Here is a 22,862-nt window from a genome sequence, read left to right on the forward strand (position 1 = left end):
TAGAAGATTGTTTTAATTACTAATAAGCAAATATTTTTTCATGTACAAAAACTACACCCTGTCCCCAAAATATAGACACAAGTATAAAACACAATTCACAGTAAAAATACAAATGGATTGATTTATATCACATATGTGTATGATAACAAGTATGTGAGAGAGAGAAACACAAGTTAGGGTGATTTATTTTAAAAAACACCATGTGTTGAATTCATTAAGGAAACTAGAAAATAGGGTGTCCCATAATTACAAACACTTTTTAATTTATGATTTTTTTAAAGGTTGAAAAACAGTTACAAATGAAAATATGAAATTGTGTTTCCATTACCTCTAGTCTAGAAGTTACTTCTCATGGTTTTCCATCATAAGTATCAAGTTATTCTTGTGCTGAAAAATATTCGCTTCCAGTTTCATATAATTTTGATGCCCAATGTTGCCCGGCCGGATCCAGAAATTTGTCAGGGAGCGGGCGATTGTTTTTTTTTTTGCTGTTACCTCTCCAACATATCTGATCTACATCTACTCTAAAATTGCATTTAATAAATTCAATTTCGTAATAATTCCAGGGAAATGTTTCGGATACCCCTCCTCCTAACATCATTGTAGGTCGATTAAAATTGCACCTTTTGGAACTTCAGACTTGCAAAATTACCAGAGGAGTCAGTCCAGGAAAGTCACTGAACCCATTCCTTTCCCTAACACTAACCGAGATACATACAATCCCGTCTTTCAAGACTTAAATTTTGAAAAATTCCTGGTGGAAGGCCTCCAAACATCACCAAAGATCGAGAAATAACCCTGTGTTGAGAAATAACTGGAAAAAACCAATGTAATTATAGCACAAATATATATTGTGCTATAATTATGTTGATTTTCTTACAGATGTCACCAAAGACCGTTTAAAATCGCCCTTTTGAAATTTTTCTTTCAAACAGTTTCTGCGAGGGAGATCTGAACTATATTCCTTTCCTTGGAATTTCTCTCATGAACAGAAAAAGACTTATCTAATTTTCTTTGTTTTGAAAGGTTTGGAGTTACATTAATAGGTGGTTTCATTATTAAAAAATTTAAGTAGGAAATAAAATAATTTCAATCATAGCATGTGGGAATTAAAACATGTCCTTTCATAATAATTTAAGGTTAAAAGATGTATTGTGCTGGGAAGTCTAACTTTTAAAAGGTTGATATATAATAGCAATGTGGGGCAGGTTTGGACACTGTCCCAAGTTGCTCCACCAATGTACAGTACAGAAAAAGCCTATTTCATTGCACTTAATAAATCTAATGAGTTTAAATGAACTAAAATTGAGAAAATGACTATTGTTTTACAGAAAATTGATTTTTTTCCTAGGTATTAAAATATTAAAGTAACAGCAGAAAATGTTACTAGTAATGAGATTTCAATTATTTGAGATGACAATTACTAGGATTATTGCTGGTGTCCCAAGATGCACCACCTAGTGGGGCAGGTTAGGACATTGCAATGACTTTTTAATTTTTTTAATGAAAATTTAATTTGATGAAATAATGGAGTAAAATAAATTTTTATTGAAGCAAATATGTCTAATTTGCATGTTCAGCTAAGTTTGGTGAAAATTGGTTTGAAAATAAAATTTCTGAAAATCGTTATCTAAAAAGTGTACCAAGGTGCCCCACCTTCCCTACCTTTTTGTCCGAAAAAATCTTCATCTTACCTTGTACTTTGAGCAAAAACAGGAAAATGTTTCAAAGAATATTCCCAATATCAAGGGGGGGGGGGGGGGGCTGGGTTTTCCATAAAACTAAATCACTCCAATTTAATAAAAGAATAGCAAAGATTTTTATCAAGTAAAACAGACTATCAGGCTGCCGAAATTGGGCTGCTATATTAACAATTGATTGCTTTTTCGGCATTTTTTAAAAGTTATCAGAAAATGAAAACAAAATTGACAGTGAATATTATCTTAAAATTAATTATTTAGTAAATTTGCAAAAAAAAAAAACTGACTTTACTGACTAAATTCTGTAAATACTGACCAATTTTTAAAATACTAACTGACCAGTTTTATGCCCTGTAGATTCCTGTAAATAATAGCTTACCTGCTTATTTGCATGTCCTAGATGAAGCACTTGACATTTTTCAACATTGAATGACATACCCCACTTACATGCCCTCTAAGGCATTTGATCTAAATCCTCTTGCAGCTTTTACACTTGTTCTTCGCTCTTAAAAACCCCTATAACTTTGTGATCATCGACAAAAATATTAATGTTCCCATAAAGTCTTTCACTTATATCATTGATGAAAATAATAAGCAACTATTGCCCTAAAACTGAAGCTTGTGGATTCCCACCTAAAACATCAGACCATTGAAAAAAAAAATATTTAGCCACTACTCTTCATTTTCTCCCAGTAAGCCAGTTTCTAATCCAGTTTAAAGTTTACCCTTATTCCAATACGAGACAGTTTGCTTAGTAGAGCAAGGTACGATTTTATTGAGAGCTTTTTGTAAGTCAATGTAAACGCTATCTACACTTCATTTCAATTAGCCTATAATAGCCTCAAAAGAAACAAATAAGCACTTTATTTATTGAACTTTCAGTTAAATGTTTTTGAAATTTGTTTTTTGTTTTGTCATTTATTTTCAATGCATTTTTTTTTCTTTTTTCAGAGTTTATTTGATTTTGATTCAGAAATGAAAGCAAAAAATGTTTTCTCATTCCTTCAACAAGTGTTTGAATTTAGCGTAAGTATATTTCATATTAAGGGATAGATGAAGTAAATGTCATATGAGGCAGTGAGAAGCAAAGGGATGCAAGTGGCAAAATTAAAAATTTGGAGATAATTAGTACAAATGGTAGGGGAACCCCCCCTCTGTCTTGGGGCAAGAGATAGTACTAGTAGCCCTGGTAGGTGCTGCTGTACAACGTGATTTAGAAAAAAGAAATCAACGAAAGCCTACGTAGGATGTTATCTTTAAAGTTGATTTACTCGAAACTTGAAAATGTCCACTTACATATCTTTGCTTCTCACTACTTCATATAACGTATGCAAAGTTACAAAAAAAAAATCTCCAAAGCTTACATATGTTACTTGTAAAAGTCCTTAATCTGGTAAATGTCAACATTAACCAGTGAGTATCCACATTCACTTACCTAAGACATTGGTGAAAGACGATTGGAAGTTATCGAAGCCACAAATATCAAATGAAAGTATTGAATCAAAATTACTTTTGGGTTGATAATTGCTCCATGTTTAAAAAGATAAAGAAATAAATACAAATGTGATGACCAGCAGTAGGCTCTGGGCCCAGCCAGACTGGTCCTAGCTGGGCCCAGAACCTGTGTAACTACTTTTTTTTAAAGTTATAAGCACAGTATTCTCTAAACTTGTGTGTATTAAAGTATTCTATTATACAATTATTTGTTTATCTGAAATTAAGATCAATTGTAGATTAATGTGTGTTTGGAGTGGTTTTGGATAATTCTTGTTTCATCTCCTTGTACAAGCATCTAAAACAGAGGAACAAGTTTAAAAACGAATGCATGAAAAAGACTAAAACATATTTTTTCAGTCAAAAACAGAAGAGTTGACTGATAAATGACACATTTTGATCCTTTAATCATCCACTTTTAGTTCTGTACTTAGACCTGAATGCAAACTTCTTAGTAAAACATCTCATCATCAGTCAACTCTTTTTTCTGAAAATATTTTTGATCTTATGCAGTCATTATTTGCAAACTTATATGACTTAAAATTTAAGTTCTTTTAACTTTCAAATGTGTTGTAAACCTTTGTCAAAAATACTAATTAAATTGTTCCTTGTAAAAAGACTTCAGTTGCTTGTTTTTGAAATAATACTTTAAAAAAAAACTTAAAAATGCAAAAGTTTTATATATATACATATATTTTCAATTTTTATTTATTTATTTTTTTAAAATAATTAAAGTAATCAATGAAATTTTGTCTTTTAGCTTCCGAAGCATGAAAATAAAGTTCTTATGATAAACTTTCAAGATATGTTTGCTTTTTTAATTCAGCACATTCAAGTTGGCTTAGTAAAACTATGCATAATGAGAAAGGAAAAAATATCCGATGGTGAGTCCAGACATTTCACTGAGCAGTAGATTAATGCAATTTAAAAGTTTCTAAGTTGTACTTTAAACAATTTTCTAAATTTAATAATTCACTACAATAGTCACTATTTAGCAAGCAAAAAAAAAAAAAAAACTTGTTAGTTTTCAAATATTTAATACCATCTATCTTCTTCTAATTTTGAGATTTTACTTTGAGCCCATTGCTCAAAGTAGTTTTCTTGGGAATTCTTTGAGTTTTTCTTTTATTTTACTTAACTGAAACTAGAAGATCAGTGGCACACACAAGAGTCTCCCCCCCCCCTTTTTTTCATTTTTTGATTGTTCATAGTTCTTTTCATATAGTAGCCATGTGCTCTTGCAAGAAGTTCTCCTCCTCAACCTATCTCCCCCTTTTTAGCATAGAATCATTCGCAAGTGCTGGGTGCAGCTTTCAAAAACAGACATTAATCTCCATGTTTGTGTTTTCTAACAAAGCAAAAGTTGGTGGCAAATCTGATGGTAAGTGGAATAAAATAGAAACGTGGTGCAGGGGCGTATACAAACTATCATTTTAGGGCGGGGGTATACTGAAGAATGCCCCCCCCCCTTCATGGATGAACTTACGGCTTTGGTACAAAAAATTTCCAAAACTGCTTGGGAGGTCAATAAAAAGCACCAAATTGGGCAGGAATAAATCACTTAGTAGGTCATTAAAGTTACTAATTAAGTAACGAAACAAAGAGCAATATTTCAAATATTTTTTTATATACAATTAATGAATTGAAAAGATTACTGAAATTGTTTACTTTATTCATCAAATGCTTGAACACAATGTGGACTGATAGCATTGTTGACAGTTTAGGGTCTCCATGATCTCCCCTTGTATCCGCCACTCGCGTGGTGCCCCATTGTAATGGGGCCTCGGTGCTCTACTAGCGTCTAAAGCACAAATACGTTGTAATTGAATGTTACAAACAGAATTTAATGGGGGTTATGCACACTTGTCGCCTAGTTCATTCACGGATCATAAAATATAAGGTTGGAAGCTTTTTTAATAATTTAAAATGTATCGTTCTTGGAATATTTTTCCTTAATAAAAACAATTTTAAAATGGAAATTTGTCTACATTTTTTTAGATCAACTGTCCAAAACTATCAGAAATATTTCATAAATGGACATTACTTCATTTTTCAAAAAATGTACACTGAAATACTGTGAATTAGGCACAGCAGAATTAAAAATGAGAAAGAGTCCAAAATTATTCACAAAATAAAATGGGAGAAAGACAGTCTCGTTGCTTACAATTTTTCAAGGGGAGGGGGGGGGGGGGAGGGCAAAAAATATGTACTTAATGAAAATTATACCAAAAGAAAGCAAGCTCTACACCCACTTACATGTAAAAACATTGATTGTCCAAGGTCGAGGGAAGAGAGGAAAGCAATTGACATTTCCTGACCCCTTAAAGGATGGTTCTCGAGCAAGACACAATAACTTTTCTATTTTGCATACAGAGCAGGAAATTTTAAGCTGCACTGACACTGAAAAAATGCTTGATGATTTTGTAAGTAAGAAAGGAGATGAAATTCATATAAAATCCTTTTATAGAAATTATTTAGTGTACAACTGTATAAAAATTTTCATTGCTTTCATCTTTTGTTAATAGTTTATAATTTGTACATTTATATATATTTACAACTTCTATTTCTAACTAATGTTTGAGGGCCCAAAATTTTTACCACTTCAATACTCCACTTTATTTGAGCAGTATCTGACAAAATTATTACATATTTTCCAACTAAAAATGTGTTAAATATACCCTTACTGTTGGGACATGCTTTGGAAGGTTTGCTGGTTCACTTAAGAATTACCTATTTCCTGCCTCTGTTCTCTCTTAATCCTTTCTCTTAAATATAACTTTTCAACATTATTTGGTTGTTATATCCAGGAAAAGGCTATTGCCTCAGTAAAATAATTAGTAATACTTATGTACTTTTTTCAGATGAAATGCTTTGCACTGGGCTGGATTGTTTACTTTGGTGTTATGAAAGGATAAATCCAAGTGATGTGATGCTTGACATTAAGCTTCTTATGCATAGTAAGTGTACCCTTTATCATCTGAAGTTTTAAAAACAAAAAATATATTTGCTCATTTAAGAAATATGTTAGTTATAGGATTGTGTTCTTCATCTACGTTAAGTGCTAAAGAAATGGTTTCAAGCCTGAGGTATTTAAAACATTCAGTGAAAATAGAGACTGATCAAAGAGGTGAGGTTTTTAGATTTTTGCATTTAAAATTAGAAACGTACAATTAAATATTGTTGGGTGATTCTGTGCAAATTCAACACAAAAGTATCTTCACTGTCTCAGATTTTCTTGGAATTTAGCCCAGATACTTTATTGGTATAATGTGTAATTTTATTAAGATATGTGCATTCGCTCTTGATTTATAGGGCTGTATAATTCATTGAAAGAGCAGAAAACAAGGAAAGGAAGTTGTTTGAATTACTGAAAATGCTTTCCTAATTGAATAGAGTCATAAAATAGGTTTCATTTTATAGGCTGATGAATCAAGGTGTCCAATTGAACATCTGCTAAACGGTCTGCTCTTTCTTATGATATGCAACACTATGTTGCTTGCAATATTTGAGAAAATTTCAAAATCTAGAAAAAACAATTAAAAAAAAAATTTTTTTTTTGCAAAGTACGAAATTAAAACTTTTAAAACTAATGATATGAATATTTAATATCATCTTATATCACTGATGAAAAGATAAATTTGAGATGATTATGCAGGTGTGCCCACCCCTCCCCTAAGAGCAAGGGCACCCCCCCTTCCAAAAAAAAGAGAAATGTACCCCTCAAAACACCCCCTAAAAATTTCAATGGCTCAGTCTGCTCCATGCTCCCCCCCCCCCCAGGTAGGCACCCCTGGATTATGATTTCATTGTTGAAAAAAATGAAAAATGAAGCCTCATTTCCAGTAGTTCAAGCCTATTTTCAGTTTGATTAATGAATACATCAACTCTAATATCAAATATCAACATTTTTATAGAAATAAATATGGGTATGAAGGAATAAATATAATATTGACATTTATCTTTGTATATTTGATACTTTTTCAAAGATATTCTGACCAATCACCCCAATTAGGGATTGCAATACTGGTATACCCAATATCGATATTTCGAGAATTTTGCAATACCGATATTTGCTGAGGTAAAATGCCAGTATTTTCGGTATTAGCTGAAAACAATAAATAGTTTTAATTAAATAATTTTTAATTTAACTTATTAAATAGGTACTCATATTTTAAATGTACATTTCTTTTTCCATGATACAGAACCAAAATCAATCTATTGATGAAAAAAATTGGCTTCAAAATCACAAACTGTTAAAATATCATTAAACAAAAGTAGTGGAAATATTGCAAAATGAGGGTTTTCATTGCTAAATGGTGAAATGAATCGCAGTTTTGTGCGTTTTTGTGCACCGTGTTTTTATTTTTTCTATTTCCCTTATCACTCGCTTTCCTTTTTGTGAAAGTTAATTTCAAGTTAAGTTACGGATATATTTGTTCTACAAATAATTTATTCCTACCATCAATTGCAGTAATACTTTATGATATTTTCTTTAAGAATTTGTCTCAACTGTACTGAATTTTGGCAAAAAACCTTTTCTTGTTAGTAATAATAAACAAATAGTAGTTATACATGAAATATACTGCCAGCTCAGTCACTTCCAGCCGAGGACTGCAGCTTTGTTCCAGTCGAGGACTGGTAGCTAATTCTGTATTGGCTACCAGTTTGTTTGGCACTCTTGGCTTCCTTAAGAGGTTTTCCATCTCCAGCTCAGTCACTTTCCTATGCCGGGCTGATGAGTGCTAATAGACACGAAACTGCTGTCCTCGGCTGGAAATGACTGAGCTGGCGGTGTATTTCATATATTTCTGCTTTAGCCCTGGCTAATGGGGGGTAATTTACTGAATATATAAATAGTAGTTTGTTGCCATTGTTATTGGTTTGTTGTCATGTTTCGCTTTATACTTGGCTAGATAATATTTCGAAATTATATAGTGCCTTGAAAATTTGCTTCGAGGTAAATCATAGTCATTTGAAACATATTTTCACGTATTAACAAAATTGTAATTATCAAGAATTTTGAAAAGAACTCTAAAACGAATAAGAAAAACTAACAATATTGAATTTAGTCAAGTTTATCGTAATAATGCACAATTATTGTTTATATATTATAATAACAAGCAATATTGTATCGCACAATACAAAAAAAAAAAAAAACATACACGCAAAAGGGATTTTTCAAAAATAACACGCGACAGACCGAACTATTTGAAGATGGACTTCCAGAGACCATTAGAGTATGTGTATCACGCATTGTTAACAGTATCACGACCTATGTGAATCCAGAAAGAATATTTTCAACTACAGGAAAGTTATGCACAGAGACAATTCAATAGATGCATTACGTTTTTTACTGTTATTGATTTTTTTAATACGACATTTGTTCCTTGATTTTATATTTGTTCACAATGTGTTTTCATAAATAATACAATTTTCTAAAAAATTATAAACAATGTTTTCAAGTATTTCTTGAGAAATTTCAAATACCGGTATTCCGGTATCACATTTTAAAAATACCGAACTCCAGTATTGCATTTTTGGTCCAGTATTGCAATCCCTAATCCCTATATACCATTTAAAATGGTAAATCACAAGTACCAACATAACAGTGGCAGCTCATGCCTTAATTTAGCTGGTGGGCCCGCTGTGTAAAGTTTTTGCAATTATATTTACACAGGTAAAATGAAGTTAGTAATGCTGAACAACATAAAATAGTCCTTATTACAGTTTCTTTATTTCAAGCTTCTCTTCAAGCGTCAAAGTTGAAATTGGTGGTTTTAGAGAATAATCCATTTGATTATTTTTTTAATTTCAAGATGAACAATCTAAATTTAAAACACCAAATCCATTCAACTTGTAATAAACAACTCAGCATTAATCAACTACTATTACACTCTTAATACAGGGATGTGCCAACCAAAACTCGCTTTTGGAGCAATCTTGGGAGCAGTAAAATGGTGAATTTGGAGCAGCCTGGAGCAGTAAAATTGCAAATTGGGAGCAGCTTCTAGCAGCAAAAATTTAAATTTTGCATCAATTTGGAGCAACTTTGTATATCTCACACACAGAACATGTGTGACATGATAAAATAATAAAAAACAAAATTTGGGATGTAAAAACATCTTAACTCCAACAACAATTGAATCTTTCTTAATCACATTTTTTATTATTTTACTTGTCTAATATTTTTTATAACTGACAGGTCCTGTCCTACTCTACTTTTTTCTTATGCTTCTTCTGATTTAAATTTAGTTCCTTTACATAATAAATCGCTGCTTTAGTGCACTTTTTAGTTTTAGTGCTTTTTTACCTATTTTTAAAATTTGTTTGCTTTTATGTAGTTTATATATAAAAGTAAACCACATAAGATAATACATACATATAAAACTCAAAAACATACTCAAAAAGGCTAAAAAAATGAATAGTTAAATTTAAAAACTTTACCTCAACAAGTTTCAAGTTAATTTTAAAGAGCGATTATTTTTTCTTGGTATGTGTAAATTATTTACTTATTTGACCTTATATATATTTCTATATGTATATTTTGTTGTACTGAATTACTTGATTAATAAATCTGAAGATATTGCAAAGGCAACATTAAAACCTTTTATTTTAAACTTTCAAATTTAATGATGGCATTACAATGAAAAAAATTTATTTTGAGAAATGATGTCATAAGAAAAGGAATTTAAAATACATGTGAAAAAAAATAATGGCAAATAAAAAAATAAATAAATAAAATTTCATTTGAAAAAAACATTCATAACAAAAATTCTTTTTGAACTAGATGATGAGTGTATATTTAATAATTTACATGACAGCCAAAATTTTAAGAAATTCTAAAAATATGGAAAAATTGCCTCTGAATTTGAGAAACTTGAAATGTCTGCATATTCATTACCAGAGCATTAGAATTCCCCGATTTTTACCATCTTAAATGTCTCCAACCAAAATTAGAGATCAATTTTCTGTCCCAAAATCTTAAGAAACTCAAGATAAAAACTGGTGAACAATATTGATTTTTAAAGATGGCATTGCCTTAAATCAATTTGGATGCAACTGGGTTGACATTTTCGAGTGGGCGTGGCAAGAAGACAAATTTACAAGTCCTCATCTACTGAAAACAAAAAAAGGAATGGTTGAAAATAATGGTCAATACAAAATAACTGATATCAAAGTGGCAGAATCATATAGTAAATTAAAACGATCAAGTTTTTCAAAAGCGGATGCAACGGATTTTGAAATGCGTAAAAAAATTCAGGACTAACGCAAAATATCATAAAAAACCGCTCCAAAATGCATAAACTTTATGCCAATTTGCAAAGACTGTCAAATATGATGAAGAAAATGCATTAATAAATGCAAAATCGCACTTTTGGCGCTAGTTTGTTCGGTTTTCACGCAGAAAAGTGCATTTCGCGGTCTTTTGTAGCAGTTTGGCGCAGGATCGGCGATTGGCGCAGATGGCACATCCCTGCTTAATACCAACACAATCACTTGATTACACAGCAGCACTTACTTTCGCTTTAGTGCTTCCTTATATCAAATAACGAAATTGGTATCTGTTTTTTTCTAGAAACATAAACAGTTTTCTTAATTGCCAATATCTTCTTGTATGAAAATTATAATTACCTTTCTTTTACCTGGTTTAGGGTCAAAATGTCGCCACCGAAATGTCGCGGGACAAAATGTCGCGGCCAAAATGTCGCCGGTCCAAAATGTCGCTTGTCCAAAATGTTGCCAGGCCAAAATGTCGCCGGGCCGAAATGTCGCTGGGCCGAAATGTCGCCGGCCCAAAACGTCGCCGGGCCGAAATGTCGCCGGTCCAAAATGTCGCCGGTCCAAAATGTCGCCGGTCCAAAATGTCGCCTGTCCAAAATGTCGTCGGCCCAAAATGTCGCCGGTTCAAAATGTCGCCTGTTCAAAATGTCGCCGGGCCAAAATGTCGCCGATCCAAAATGTCGCCGATCCAAAATGTTGCCGGGCCAAAATGTCGCCTGTCCAAAATGTCGTAGATCCAAAATTCGCTCATTCAGTTGGTAAGAAAAATGCAAATGTACAAAAATGCTGTTTAACACTAAATTTGCAGAATAAATAATTACTGCCTTTAATGAATGTCTCCGTTAAAAATGTGACTGGACTAACTGAGTTTCTTGATAAATTCTAAAAAGATTATTCCGTTTTGATGCGCAACTCTCGGCTGTTTTTCAGCAAGCAGATAGAATACAAGCGTTACGTTAGCTTATTTCTTGTGACTCGCTATCTACCAACTGTAAAACGTTCTGACGGCGTTCAGTTCTGACGTTCGATAAATTATTTTAAACTTTTCTTCAAGAATAGTGTGCGTTTGTATGACCGATTTTTTGGGGCCATTCTACGTCAAAACCTGTAGTAAGAATTCGAACGATACCCGCAAGTACCCATATATGATTTAGGGCTGCGTGGTTTCTTTGCGTCAATTCGTTCAAGATAGTGGAGTAACTGAACGTTTTCATCGATATGCGTGACTGTCATTGCTCAAAAAATGATGAACGGAATCAAATAAAATGTTAGGAAGCAGCAGGGGGACAGATTTTGGGGCCAATAACACCAGAGGGTGGAGCAATCGAATGTTTTCTTTCCTTTCTTTTTTATTATCTGTGACTGATATGTCTCAAAAAGTAATACAGTAGACCCTCGTTTTCAGCGGGTTTATTTTACACGGTTTCGATTATACGCGGTTGAAGATTTGACACCTTTATTTTATTTAAGCAGATGAGTTTCGGTTTTACGCTGATGCGGCAATGCAAACAGGTAACATTTTCCTCTCTTTCAAAACCCAAGCCGCTATAGATTGCAGATTACTCGTAACTAACGCATTTTGGCGTGCTAATAATCGAACTTGGGTCCTTGGAGACATTTTATGCGATTGGTTCCAGAGCTTTTTCCATCAGAAGTAAAGTGATTAAACTCACACAGTTTAGAACTCACTGGAAGAAGAGCTTTTAGGAGTGACAAAGGAGGTCAAAACCAACGAGGATACCGACTCCGGTGACACACAACCAAAAACGCTCACATTGAAGATTTTGAACCATTCGTAGACAATAGAAATGATCTTTTTTTCTGATTTGTTAGTAAAGGAAGATTTTATCAAGGAAATGACGCAAGTGATCATGGATGCGTTAATGTTCCGCAAAGAATTAGAGGAAAAATTCTTAATGACTACCAAAAGACTATTATAGCCAGCTCTTCTTCATAAACAGAACACGAAATTAGTTTGTTTTCTTTATGCATATTATGCATAAAAATCGATATAAGTACACATTAAACTTATTATACAATTAGTCATCACTAGAATGAAGTATTTTTTATCTACGGAACCTAATCCCTATTTTGACACTAATATTAGGTCTCAATTTACGCGGTTTTGATTTACGCAGCATTTCCGTGGAACATTACACCCGCGTAAAACGAGGGTCTACTGTACAGGGGTTAAGACAAAATTTGGTCTACAGGTATATCTTAAAGGGAGATACAGGTACATCTTAAAGAGTTGCTCATTTATTTTTGGCTTTAGTCATCCCAAAAGGATGGATCACCGAATATTTTTTATCGTTTTATGTGACTGTTATATCTCAAGAAGTAATGCGAGAATTCATACAAAAATGTAGTATGCAAGTGAAATCAAACGAAAACAAACCTTATTTTCGTTCTAAGTTGAGTTTCGCAATCGTTTACGTGAGTCAGTGTAATCAAATAAACAATGAAAAATATACTGAATTTAAATATTAGAGGTTGAGCAAGATATCAATAAAATCTAAATTAGCCGTGTATTCCTCTCATTTTTGTAGCACTTTAACTAGCGTGAGTGTTAAATAAAAACTGAGTTTCCATTCTTATACAATTTGCGTAGTAAAAATTCACTAATTAAAACAGCAATTTTTTCTGAGAGGGAAAAACTTATTTATTTATTATTATTATTATCAATATTCTTTTCTTTCTGAATTACCAAGCTATATTGAGCTGGAACTATTACTTTTTGAAACTCATTTTAAAAATAAGTCTAGGTCAAAATTGATCTGAATAATCTCATTGATATCAGTTATTTCACCCTACATTATGAAATTTTTTCTTTTCTATTTAAAATTGGAAAATGTGATTCAGCTGACAAGCGCTACTTCGCAAGCATGAAAGTATCCTCTTGAAAACCTCTAATAAAATAGCTGTTCTGAAATTGTCCCCCTTGATGTTCTATCGAATATATAAATTTCATGAATGTTGAGAATTGAAAATATTTGTCATCGCGTAGAGTCGTTTTTCAAAAATCTGAGTGAAAGACATCTGTTTTAGCAGTTACAGGTTTCATTGATTTCAAAATATTTCACAGTGAACATTTCGACGTAATTTCAGAATTTTACTCATAAGACATGGGAGTTCCCACGACAATAATCTGTCATCTCTGTTAAACATTTGTTTTGCTGTCCCCAAATCCCGGTCGCAAAGGACATACAAATGTCCTCTCAGAGGAAGGTCTCGAGCAGTCTTGTTAAACTTCTTCAGTTTCATTTCCAGAAAAAGTCTCAGAACAGTTTTGATCTTACTTTAACCAACGTATATCTCACTGAAAACGTACAGGTTTTTTTTTTACAGTTCTTAGGGTGATGTTAAAAAATCTATGAGAAAATTAAATTTCATTAAGATACTTTTCTGCTTAATTTCCACCCTGGCCCGTGTTTTCGAATTTTTCCAGTGAAAGAGGAGAGGGAGGATAACGGGCGTATAACCAATGCAAATTTCATAGGATTGCTATAAAAACCACTTCCACTTGTATATAAAAAAAAATTCAAAGTCGGGGATCATTCCGCCTGATCCCCTAAATGACTGACCTGTCGCTACCGTAATAATATGCTAGAGTGAAGGAGTTATTTGTTTTTACTTCATTACGCCAAAAAATACAAACCGCCTATTCTCTTGTCATATTCACATTGCGCCTCACTATTCTTTATACCAATTTTTTGTCTGAATCCTTGCGTTACGTCTTGATCCTTTGCGTTACATCTTAAATATTATTAATCAGATTAAACGAGAAAGAGAATTCCGATGCAGCAGCCTTTCGCATGTTTACCTTTGTACATGTAGAAAAACGTAGAAAACATGCAGAAAAACGTATGTTATTCTGAAAACTATTAATTTTCTGGAATTAATCTGATGTTTACGAATTAAGACAGGAGAAAACGTTTGGAATTTTTGAAGGAACTTACTTTGAAAGGCAATTAATATTCTTTCGCAACTTTTATGCTGAAAAGCATCGACGTACATTTAAATTTTTCGTACCAATTGAACTAGCGAATTTTGGGCCGGCGACATTTTGGACCGGCGACATTTTGGACTGGCGACATTTTGAACCGGCGATATTTTGGACTGGCGACATTTTGGGCCGGCGACATTTTGGACCAGCGACATTTTGGGACAGCGACATTTTGAACTGGCGACATTTTGGGACGGCGACATTTTGGGACGGCGACATTTTGGGACGGCGACATTTTGGGACGGCGACATTTTGGGACGGCGATATTTTGGGACGGCGACATTTTGGACCGGCGACATTTTGGCCGCGACATTTTGTCCCGCGACATTTTGGCCGCGACATTTTGGGTGTATACCCTTTTACCTAACCGCTGCCAGGATCGTATGGAATTTCATAAACTCCCTTGTATCAGTGAAAGTGTATTAGCAACTTATTTGGAAACATCTAGCACAAAAAATGTATGTGGTATTAGTTTTTTTACTTTCTTCTATATCTAATATATAGAAGAAAGTATTGGATTCATCAAATTTTTGAAATAGGAATTATTTGAACGTTTTGAGGTGTGCCGAGTCCATTTCGACCATTTTTGGAAAATGTCTGTGTGTGTGTCACATATGTGTGCGACCAGTTTTTTGTGACCGCTCTACAGCAATAATTACAGCACAAAATTGAACGAAATTTCTTACACATATGTGCCCTTATGTGTGCTTGTGCCCATTGGTTTTTGAGGCAAATTCCTCCAAGGGGGGTGAAGCAATGGGACGTTTCTTGAGTAATGTGTGCCTGCTATTTCCCAGGAAGTAACTGGCGGAATCAAACAAAATTTGGTCCATACGTTGCCCTTAACAGGTACAGGTGCTGATTCAATTTTGGTGTCAATAGCTCAAACAGGGGTTGAGCTATAGAACTTTTTTTTGTCGTCAATTGTGATTGCTGTATCTCAAGAAATAATGAACGGAATTAAACAAAATTTTTTCGATAAGCAGCCCTTAGAGGGTATAAGAGCTGATTCTATTTTGGTGTCAGCAGCTGAAAAGGGGGGTGGCGTGATCGAAGGTTCTTTTTTTCCATTGTGAGTGCCGTATCTCAAGAAGTAATGCTACGTTTTTGATAAAATTTGGAATAAACGTGAATTCATAAGTAAACAGACGTTGGTTCAATTTTGGCGCCAATCGCTCCATGGGGGGCTGATTTATTTATTTATTTTTGTGAATTAAAATAGCTTTATAATTACAACAATAAGAAAGATAAATCATAATAGACTGTCGTCTGCGTATTTTGCGTGATTTTGATTGTTGGAAAATGACCAGAAAATCACGATGATTTAAACTTTTTAACTGTTGCCATCTTGTGTTTTTTAACAAATAAATATTTGTAATTATTTTAAGTAAGGCATTTTTCGATTTTCATTCTTTGCTTTTGAGATAAATTGGGAATTCAGATGGTCGCTAAGTTTGGCGTGTGTAATTTTGTTTTTGTTCGGAATATTGCTTCCTCATCAAGCGTGGGGAGGGATCAAAATTATAAGAAAGATGTATAGAAGAAATTTTCGTGATGGCCACAACATACTAGTTTTCTTTTAATCACACATAGATAGAATACAGGATGGTAATGGCCACCCAGTGCAACTCAATACATACTGTTGGCTACCCACTTCAGAATATAAGTGGAAATGTCTTTACAACAAACTAATTAAAATATATTGATAGATAAAAATTAAGGATACCTGGAAAGCAAATATACTATTCCCATTAAAATGCTGATATTGCCCAGACCTAATAAATAGTTGTTTATCTCATTCGATGGACTTTTTTACTCTGTGATTTTCTATAAAATCCGCTCTGCGGGAGGGGGTTGGGGGAACATGTTGTTAAAGGGCCCAACAACCCAATAAATTGAAAAAAAAACTACAGCCGTAAGACTTATTAATGTTGCAAATATACACTGCTGGCCTGGAGATAGGCCTTATAGATTTTGTTGCGAGGGCCCAAAATTTATAGATTTGGGACTGAAATAGATCAGACTGTGTTTTATAGAACAGGAGGTATGGGTGAATGAGGATGAAGTCTAGACTTAAAATTTTATTTTTTCACTATTGCAGAAAATATTTTATTGTGATTTTAAAATATATTTGTAAAACTCTTTAAGTTGAAAATCCATTTTCCCCCCACAATTTATAGCATGGCATATTCTAACTGGGAATTCCAAAATATCCAAATTCTTATACTATACATTTAAATCAGAAGTTGAACTTGAAACTCTATGCTTGCTGGAGTCTATTTTACATTGTCAAGTAAACAAAAATTTAAAAGTAAGTGTTACCAAATTTTTTTTTGATTAAATTTAGTAAATTATTGCTTTAAAAGAACTTTTGATGTCAATTTCACATTTTGTATATAAGTTTAGAGACTTAGTGATGTGTTTGGTTTCAGGATAATTTTCAAGTTTTTAAAAATGAATTTTTCAATTTTATCCCTTTTATATGCACAGTTTTTTACTTAATAATAAATTAGCATGTTCTCAAATAGAAACTTAACATAAAAATTGCAAAATATTACTAAGCAATATTATTTTTGAAGTATCATTAAATTGATAAGCTGTGCAATAAAAGATGCAAATGATCTTAAGTTTTATAAAATTGTATGAACTTCACAAAGCTACTAAATGTTTTTTAGCTATGATTTTTCCTTAAAATGTTATCAGTATAGGCCCTACAGCCTACATGTGTATACACTCGTGTTTATGAAAATTGCAACACCAAGAAGGAATTATGCAAAAGCATCGAAATTCACATGAAATATATAGCAGGATAAGATATGCAAATGATTGAAATTACAAAAACCTCGTGAATGCATGGACCGAGAATCGCCCTCTGAACTGTGGCGTAGACTCGGTATATAAAGGCCTGTTAAGGTTTTTTGAAATCAGTATATGATCTTCTGCCGATAGTAGATGTTTCTCTAGTACTCATTATGTTTCGTCTGAAACTCAGAGCGCATTTGAACCAACAACGGAGCTCGAATAGGGCCACATGATTGGCATACATGAGGGTGATCTTACGTATAGAGAAATCAGTGTCCGCATCCCAGTAAGCAAAATATCTTGCCTCAGCATTGCATAAAGGTTGACATGCAAGAAAAATCATCTTGCATTAATGCTGCCCCAATATTGTTATGTTACTCCATTTATGCTGTCAGCAGGCTGCCACAATATTGACTGACAAGGTGTATGCAGCATAATATCAGGAAAATAACAAGGTATGCTGCTTTTGTAATATTGCATACATATTGATATGACAGGATAACATCAAGATGTTGTCATGACAGCATGAAATCAAGGTCTAGGCAAGATGATCTTGCTTTTGTAATATTGCATACGTATTGATATGACAGGAAAATGTCCGGATACATTGACATGACAGTACGAAATCAGCACGTTTGCAAGGTGTTTTATCCATTTATTTATTTGTATTATTTTCACTTTAAACTCGAGAATTCAATTTCATTCTTTAATTATTTCTGTTATTCTTCAAGATAGTTTTCTAGGCTAAGAATATTTTCCTAAAGCTGACATCTGATCAGAAATTCATATAAAGATATTAATAGTACTCGCAATTTAATTTAAAAAATGAAACTTTCTTCGTTTTGCGTAATACTTGACTTATTTTTTAAATTCATGCTTCTAAATGTACTATAAAGACATAAAATGTCTAGTTAGGAATAATTATGGAAGGTTTTATAGCACATTTAAGAGTAAAGATAGCAAAATAATTAATAAATAAATACAATAAAGTACATTTTCAAATGGATGTCAGCATTGAAAATATCCCATGGACAAAACATATGAATTTATCTTAAAGAATAATATAAATAACCATTGAATAAAATTAATCTAACTCGTGAGATTGAAGTGATAATACGAAATTCTGGGCTTGATGTCCTTTCTTTTGTAGTCTAGGGACGAAAAAAGTTATTTTCGGCCATTTCTAACATTGATCGCACATCGTCTGCGATATGACTTGTTTAGTACTATATTAATAAACAAATGCAAATATCAGTCATTCATAAGTAATTCCTAAAACAATACTATTCCACACTAATAACTAAGCAACGAACTTAACGAAGCCTAAAGAACACAACGCCAACGTCACGTGCAGCTCCTCTGAACCGACTGAATCGTAGGTCGAAGATGTGCTAGCAATGCGAGGGATGCTGGGTAGAAAGAACTGTGCGAATGCGCAAGTATCAACGAAGGTCCACCTGTTCTATTGTGTACTAATTACCTTGACGGCGACAGCATGAAATCAATATCATCTTGACAGCGTCAACATGTATGCAATGTTGTTATTGTAAGGTGATATCAATATTGATATTTTAAGATGAATGCAATGTTGCATATGTGTTGTTTTTGTAATATTGTTTTTTAATCTTTATGCAAGCTTTATGCAGTATGAAACACGTCAATATTGACGCCGTCAGTATGATATTAAGATCTGTCAAGGTTGATGCAAGAAATTTTGCTAGTAGGGATGGGGCTTAATGCCTCAACTGTGATTAGTATTTGTAAAAGATGGACAGAGAATGATGAAATTAGCCAAAGAGCTCTCGCCAGCCCACAAAACTGAACGATGCTATGGGATTATCAACATCTCACCCACTTAGCTGTGATGGCTCATATAGCTTCCTTTAATATCCTAGCACAACGTTGGAATATGGCTACAGATGTCACACTAGCTGCATCCACGGTTCATCAACGTCTGCTGCACCAGGGTCTGCATGCAAGGATTCCCTATAGAGGGAATCCTTGATGGAAATTCTCTTCACCCTCAACCATTGTTTATTCCAGCTTCAATAGGTCGGCCAAAACGCCCAATGGCATGCGGACTGGCAACAGGTCTTCTTCTCAAATGAATCCAGATTTAATCTGCACTATAACGATGGAAGTGTAGGCGTCGGGCATTACACATGGAAACGTCATTTCCCAGAGTGTGTAATCCAATGTTATACCAGCCTGGTGTCTTGGTCTGGAGCACTATTGAATATCAAGGGGCAGTCCCATCTACTCCGAATTACGGGTAACCTTAATAGCGAGTGCTACTTCAGGGATGCTGTAACGCCAGAGGTACTACCCTTTCTTCAGAGCATACCTGGTGGAGTGTTTCAGCAGGGCAATGCACATGCTGCACGTAACGTACAAGTATTCTTCGATGGGCAACAGTTTACGCTACTTCCTAGTCCTTTGAATTCTCCTGATATGACGCCCATCGAGCAAGTCTCAAATTGCATTGGTCGGAGAATCGCCAATATGTCTCGTCTGGCAATGTGTACGGATGAAGTTTGGCTTCAGATTGAAGCAATGTGGGATGCTATTCCCACATGTGACATTCAGCACCTCTATGATTTGATGCCAAAATGTTTACAGGCTCTCCCACCTTTGCGTGGTAGCTACATTGAATATTGATTCACACCTGTTATTTTTATTTCATTGATCTGTAGTTTTGATCGTTTATTTGTAGCACTATGAGTAATATATGCAATAAATTTTATTTCTTTCCAGTGAGTCCTTCATGTTGTTGCAATTTTAACAAACATGAGTGTAATTTTATGTTTGTTGGTGTGCTTTGTCACATTAAGGTATATGAAGTTTTTGGTCATTGAATATTTTTTTTATGTTCAGTATCCCACATGAAAACGAACTCTGATACTGAAAGCCTGTAGGATAATTTACTGTCCTTGTACATTTAAGTAATTATTTGCTACTTTTCTCACTTATGGTGCAAATGTATGCACTGGACAAGGAGCGTGAGACCGATAGAATCACGCACTTTTTAAAAAAAAATCTCACTCTAAAAATATTTTCTTGCGTGTTTGTCACGTCTGTTCAATTGAATAAAAGATACCTCTCATTTTTAAAAAATCTCACTCTAATTTCAACAGAGGGTGAGATTTTCTTACCAACATTTTTTCCTCTAATGGGAACCTTGCGCAGAGCAGAATTGTAAGAACAATACTATCATTTAGGAGAAATGTTTAAGTAATTTTTTTTTAATGTCTTCATTTAATGTATGTGCATATGTGTACTTCATATCAATGCATGTCACAAACTTCAAAAAAGTAATAAAAGCAATTTTCAGTAAAATCTCACAAACTTCCAATGCAAATACATTTGTCACAACTACATTCCAGTTTTCGATTTTGAAACTATTGATTTTTTTTAAATTGAAACCATTTTTTGATAAGTGCTATTGAATTACATTTGCAGCTTTTTCTGCCAGTTCTGATCTAAAGTTAACTTTTGTACAAGAGTTTTTCTTCACATTGAGAGAAGAAAAAAGTCATTATGGTGGTTGATTTTTGCATTTTTTGAAGGACATTTATATGTTGACTGCATTATCTTGGAACCCACTGCACACAATTGTCTGTCACCTTCTTATGGGTGATACACAATGAGTTGTTAAATCTTTCTGCTACTTTTCCTTATTTAACCAATAGTTTTTTCTTTTTTTTTCTGTTATAGTTGCTATGCCAATGCCAACTTACAATTTACTAAATTCTACTAAAAAAGTGTTCTACTTTACCAGTTTTATAACGGTCGCAAGAATGTCCAATTGAGTTTCCTGCCATTTTTCGACCATTTTGAATGAATTATAAGAAAAAAGACTCTCCATTTGCATTTTACTTAAGGCATCAGATATCATTTGATGCAGATCATGAATGAAAAAGATGATGATGATTTTACAAAGTTGCAATCATAGCTCTTTATTTGTTGTAATTGGACTTGCCAAATCGATCAATTCCATTAAACAAAAAGTGAAGTTATGAAGAAGATAGTGTTATCCGTAGGAGTGAATACCCGTTACATTTTTTTGCCATCACATGGTCAGTAATGTACTGAACCAAAAATATGAATTCACATGCTAAGCATTGATAAAGCACTATTAAAGCAGAAATGAGGATTTTTTTAAAAAGTGGAGTTTATCAATTTAGCAATGGAGGCATTCAATTACTATCCTTCATCGGTAGAATATAGTCTTATTAAGCAACTCATAATGAAATTTGGTACAGCTATATTTTAATGATTTTTAAAAAGGATGATAAAAAGAATTTTTATGTTTTCATTTATCTTGTGTTTGAGAAAAATTCAGAGTAAAATATGCTAAAAAAGAGAACTTTTTTTCATTAAAATCTAGTACAGTAACTTATTTCTCTGTTTCATCGTAAAATACAACGAAATCCTGTTACAACGAACTTCAAGGGAGAATAAATTTTGTTCGTTGTAAGGGGAATTTCATTATAATGGAGTTCAAGCAATGTGATGGGAATTAAATTGGGGCTCAAAATTTATTTCATTGTATTGGTATTTGTTGCAGGATTTTAATGTATTATTTTCTGATGCATGATATTTTCTGTAAATGTTATTAAATTGATTTGGTTTTCTTATTTTTCAGAGTTCTCAACACATAAATATTTCCTTCAACAGATTTTTGAAATGGCTGTACTTCCCAAAAAGTAGACACCCTGCATACAGTTTGCTCAGCAGTCTGATAAAATTTGAGTTCAAAGATGCATTTGTTTTGATTACAAGTAAAGCAAATGTGCTTTGGATACCTAATAAACCATTTCCTATAATAGAAACAAGATTAATAATTATGTACTTACAAAACTCCATGCTTTTAGTATGTTTAAATTTGCTTTTGTTGTTTAAATCTATACATGTTGACTAGTATTTTTTTAATGCCATTAAAAGAGGTTTCATAGAATTAAGAGTACATTTAGTCACTATATAACGCTTTTTTAAGGTCCATTAAAATGTCTCTATTTTCTTTATTAATTATACTAACAAACTAATTCTCTGAATCTTACAGTTTTATATCTGAAAAAACTTATCTCTAAATGTGATTTTTTTTTAAACAATACTTTTATGGGTAAATCTTTAGATTTTTTAAAAATTTTGATATGTTCAGCAAAAAGAATGCATTAAATTTCATCAGAAGTTTTAATGAATGTAGATTTAATAAGTCTCTTATCATAGTATGATATTTAGAGCATATAAATTTTTTCTTCTAACCTGAAAAGTATTTTTTGTTTAAAATCTAGCCATTTCAACTCATTTAATTAGTAATCCATTCAAATTTTGTTTGAATTGTGATAACTGCTTTAGTAGGGTTGTGGGTTCTTGGAACAATAGGGAAGTTTTCAATTTTTCAATTTTATTTTTATATGATAGAGTAACATGTATGAACATCATAGGTAAAAAAAATTTTGCGATACGATAAGTAGTTTTTTTTTAAATTAATTTTTAACTTTCAAGCGTTGTAACGTCAAATGGCACAGGAAGTGACGTCATGCGCTCTTCCTCCGTGGGAGAAGCCGAAGGACGTT

General features: G+C 33.1%; 1 protein-coding gene across 1 annotated transcript in view; it reads left to right on the top strand.

Annotated features, from left to right (window-relative positions):
• LOC129222052 (uncharacterized) overlaps positions 1 to 22,862 on the top strand; it is a 67,715-nt gene that overhangs the window by 32,917 nt on the left and 11,936 nt on the right. The window contains exons 9-14 of the mRNA XM_054856474.1: positions 2,652 to 2,726; positions 3,955 to 4,078; positions 6,056 to 6,151; positions 6,223 to 6,321; positions 16,662 to 16,792; positions 21,929 to 22,064. Of these exons, the coding sequence (XP_054712449.1) occupies positions 2,652 to 2,726; positions 3,955 to 4,078; positions 6,056 to 6,151; positions 6,223 to 6,321; positions 16,662 to 16,792; positions 21,929 to 22,064 (661 nt within the window). The remainder of the gene's footprint in view (positions 1 to 2,651; positions 2,727 to 3,954; positions 4,079 to 6,055; positions 6,152 to 6,222; positions 6,322 to 16,661; positions 16,793 to 21,928; positions 22,065 to 22,862) is intronic.

Source organism: Uloborus diversus, chromosome 5, assembly GCF_026930045.1.
Source record: "Uloborus diversus isolate 005 chromosome 5, Udiv.v.3.1, whole genome shotgun sequence".
In the NCBI taxonomy this organism is placed as follows: Eukaryota; Metazoa; Arthropoda; class Arachnida; order Araneae; family Uloboridae; genus Uloborus; species Uloborus diversus.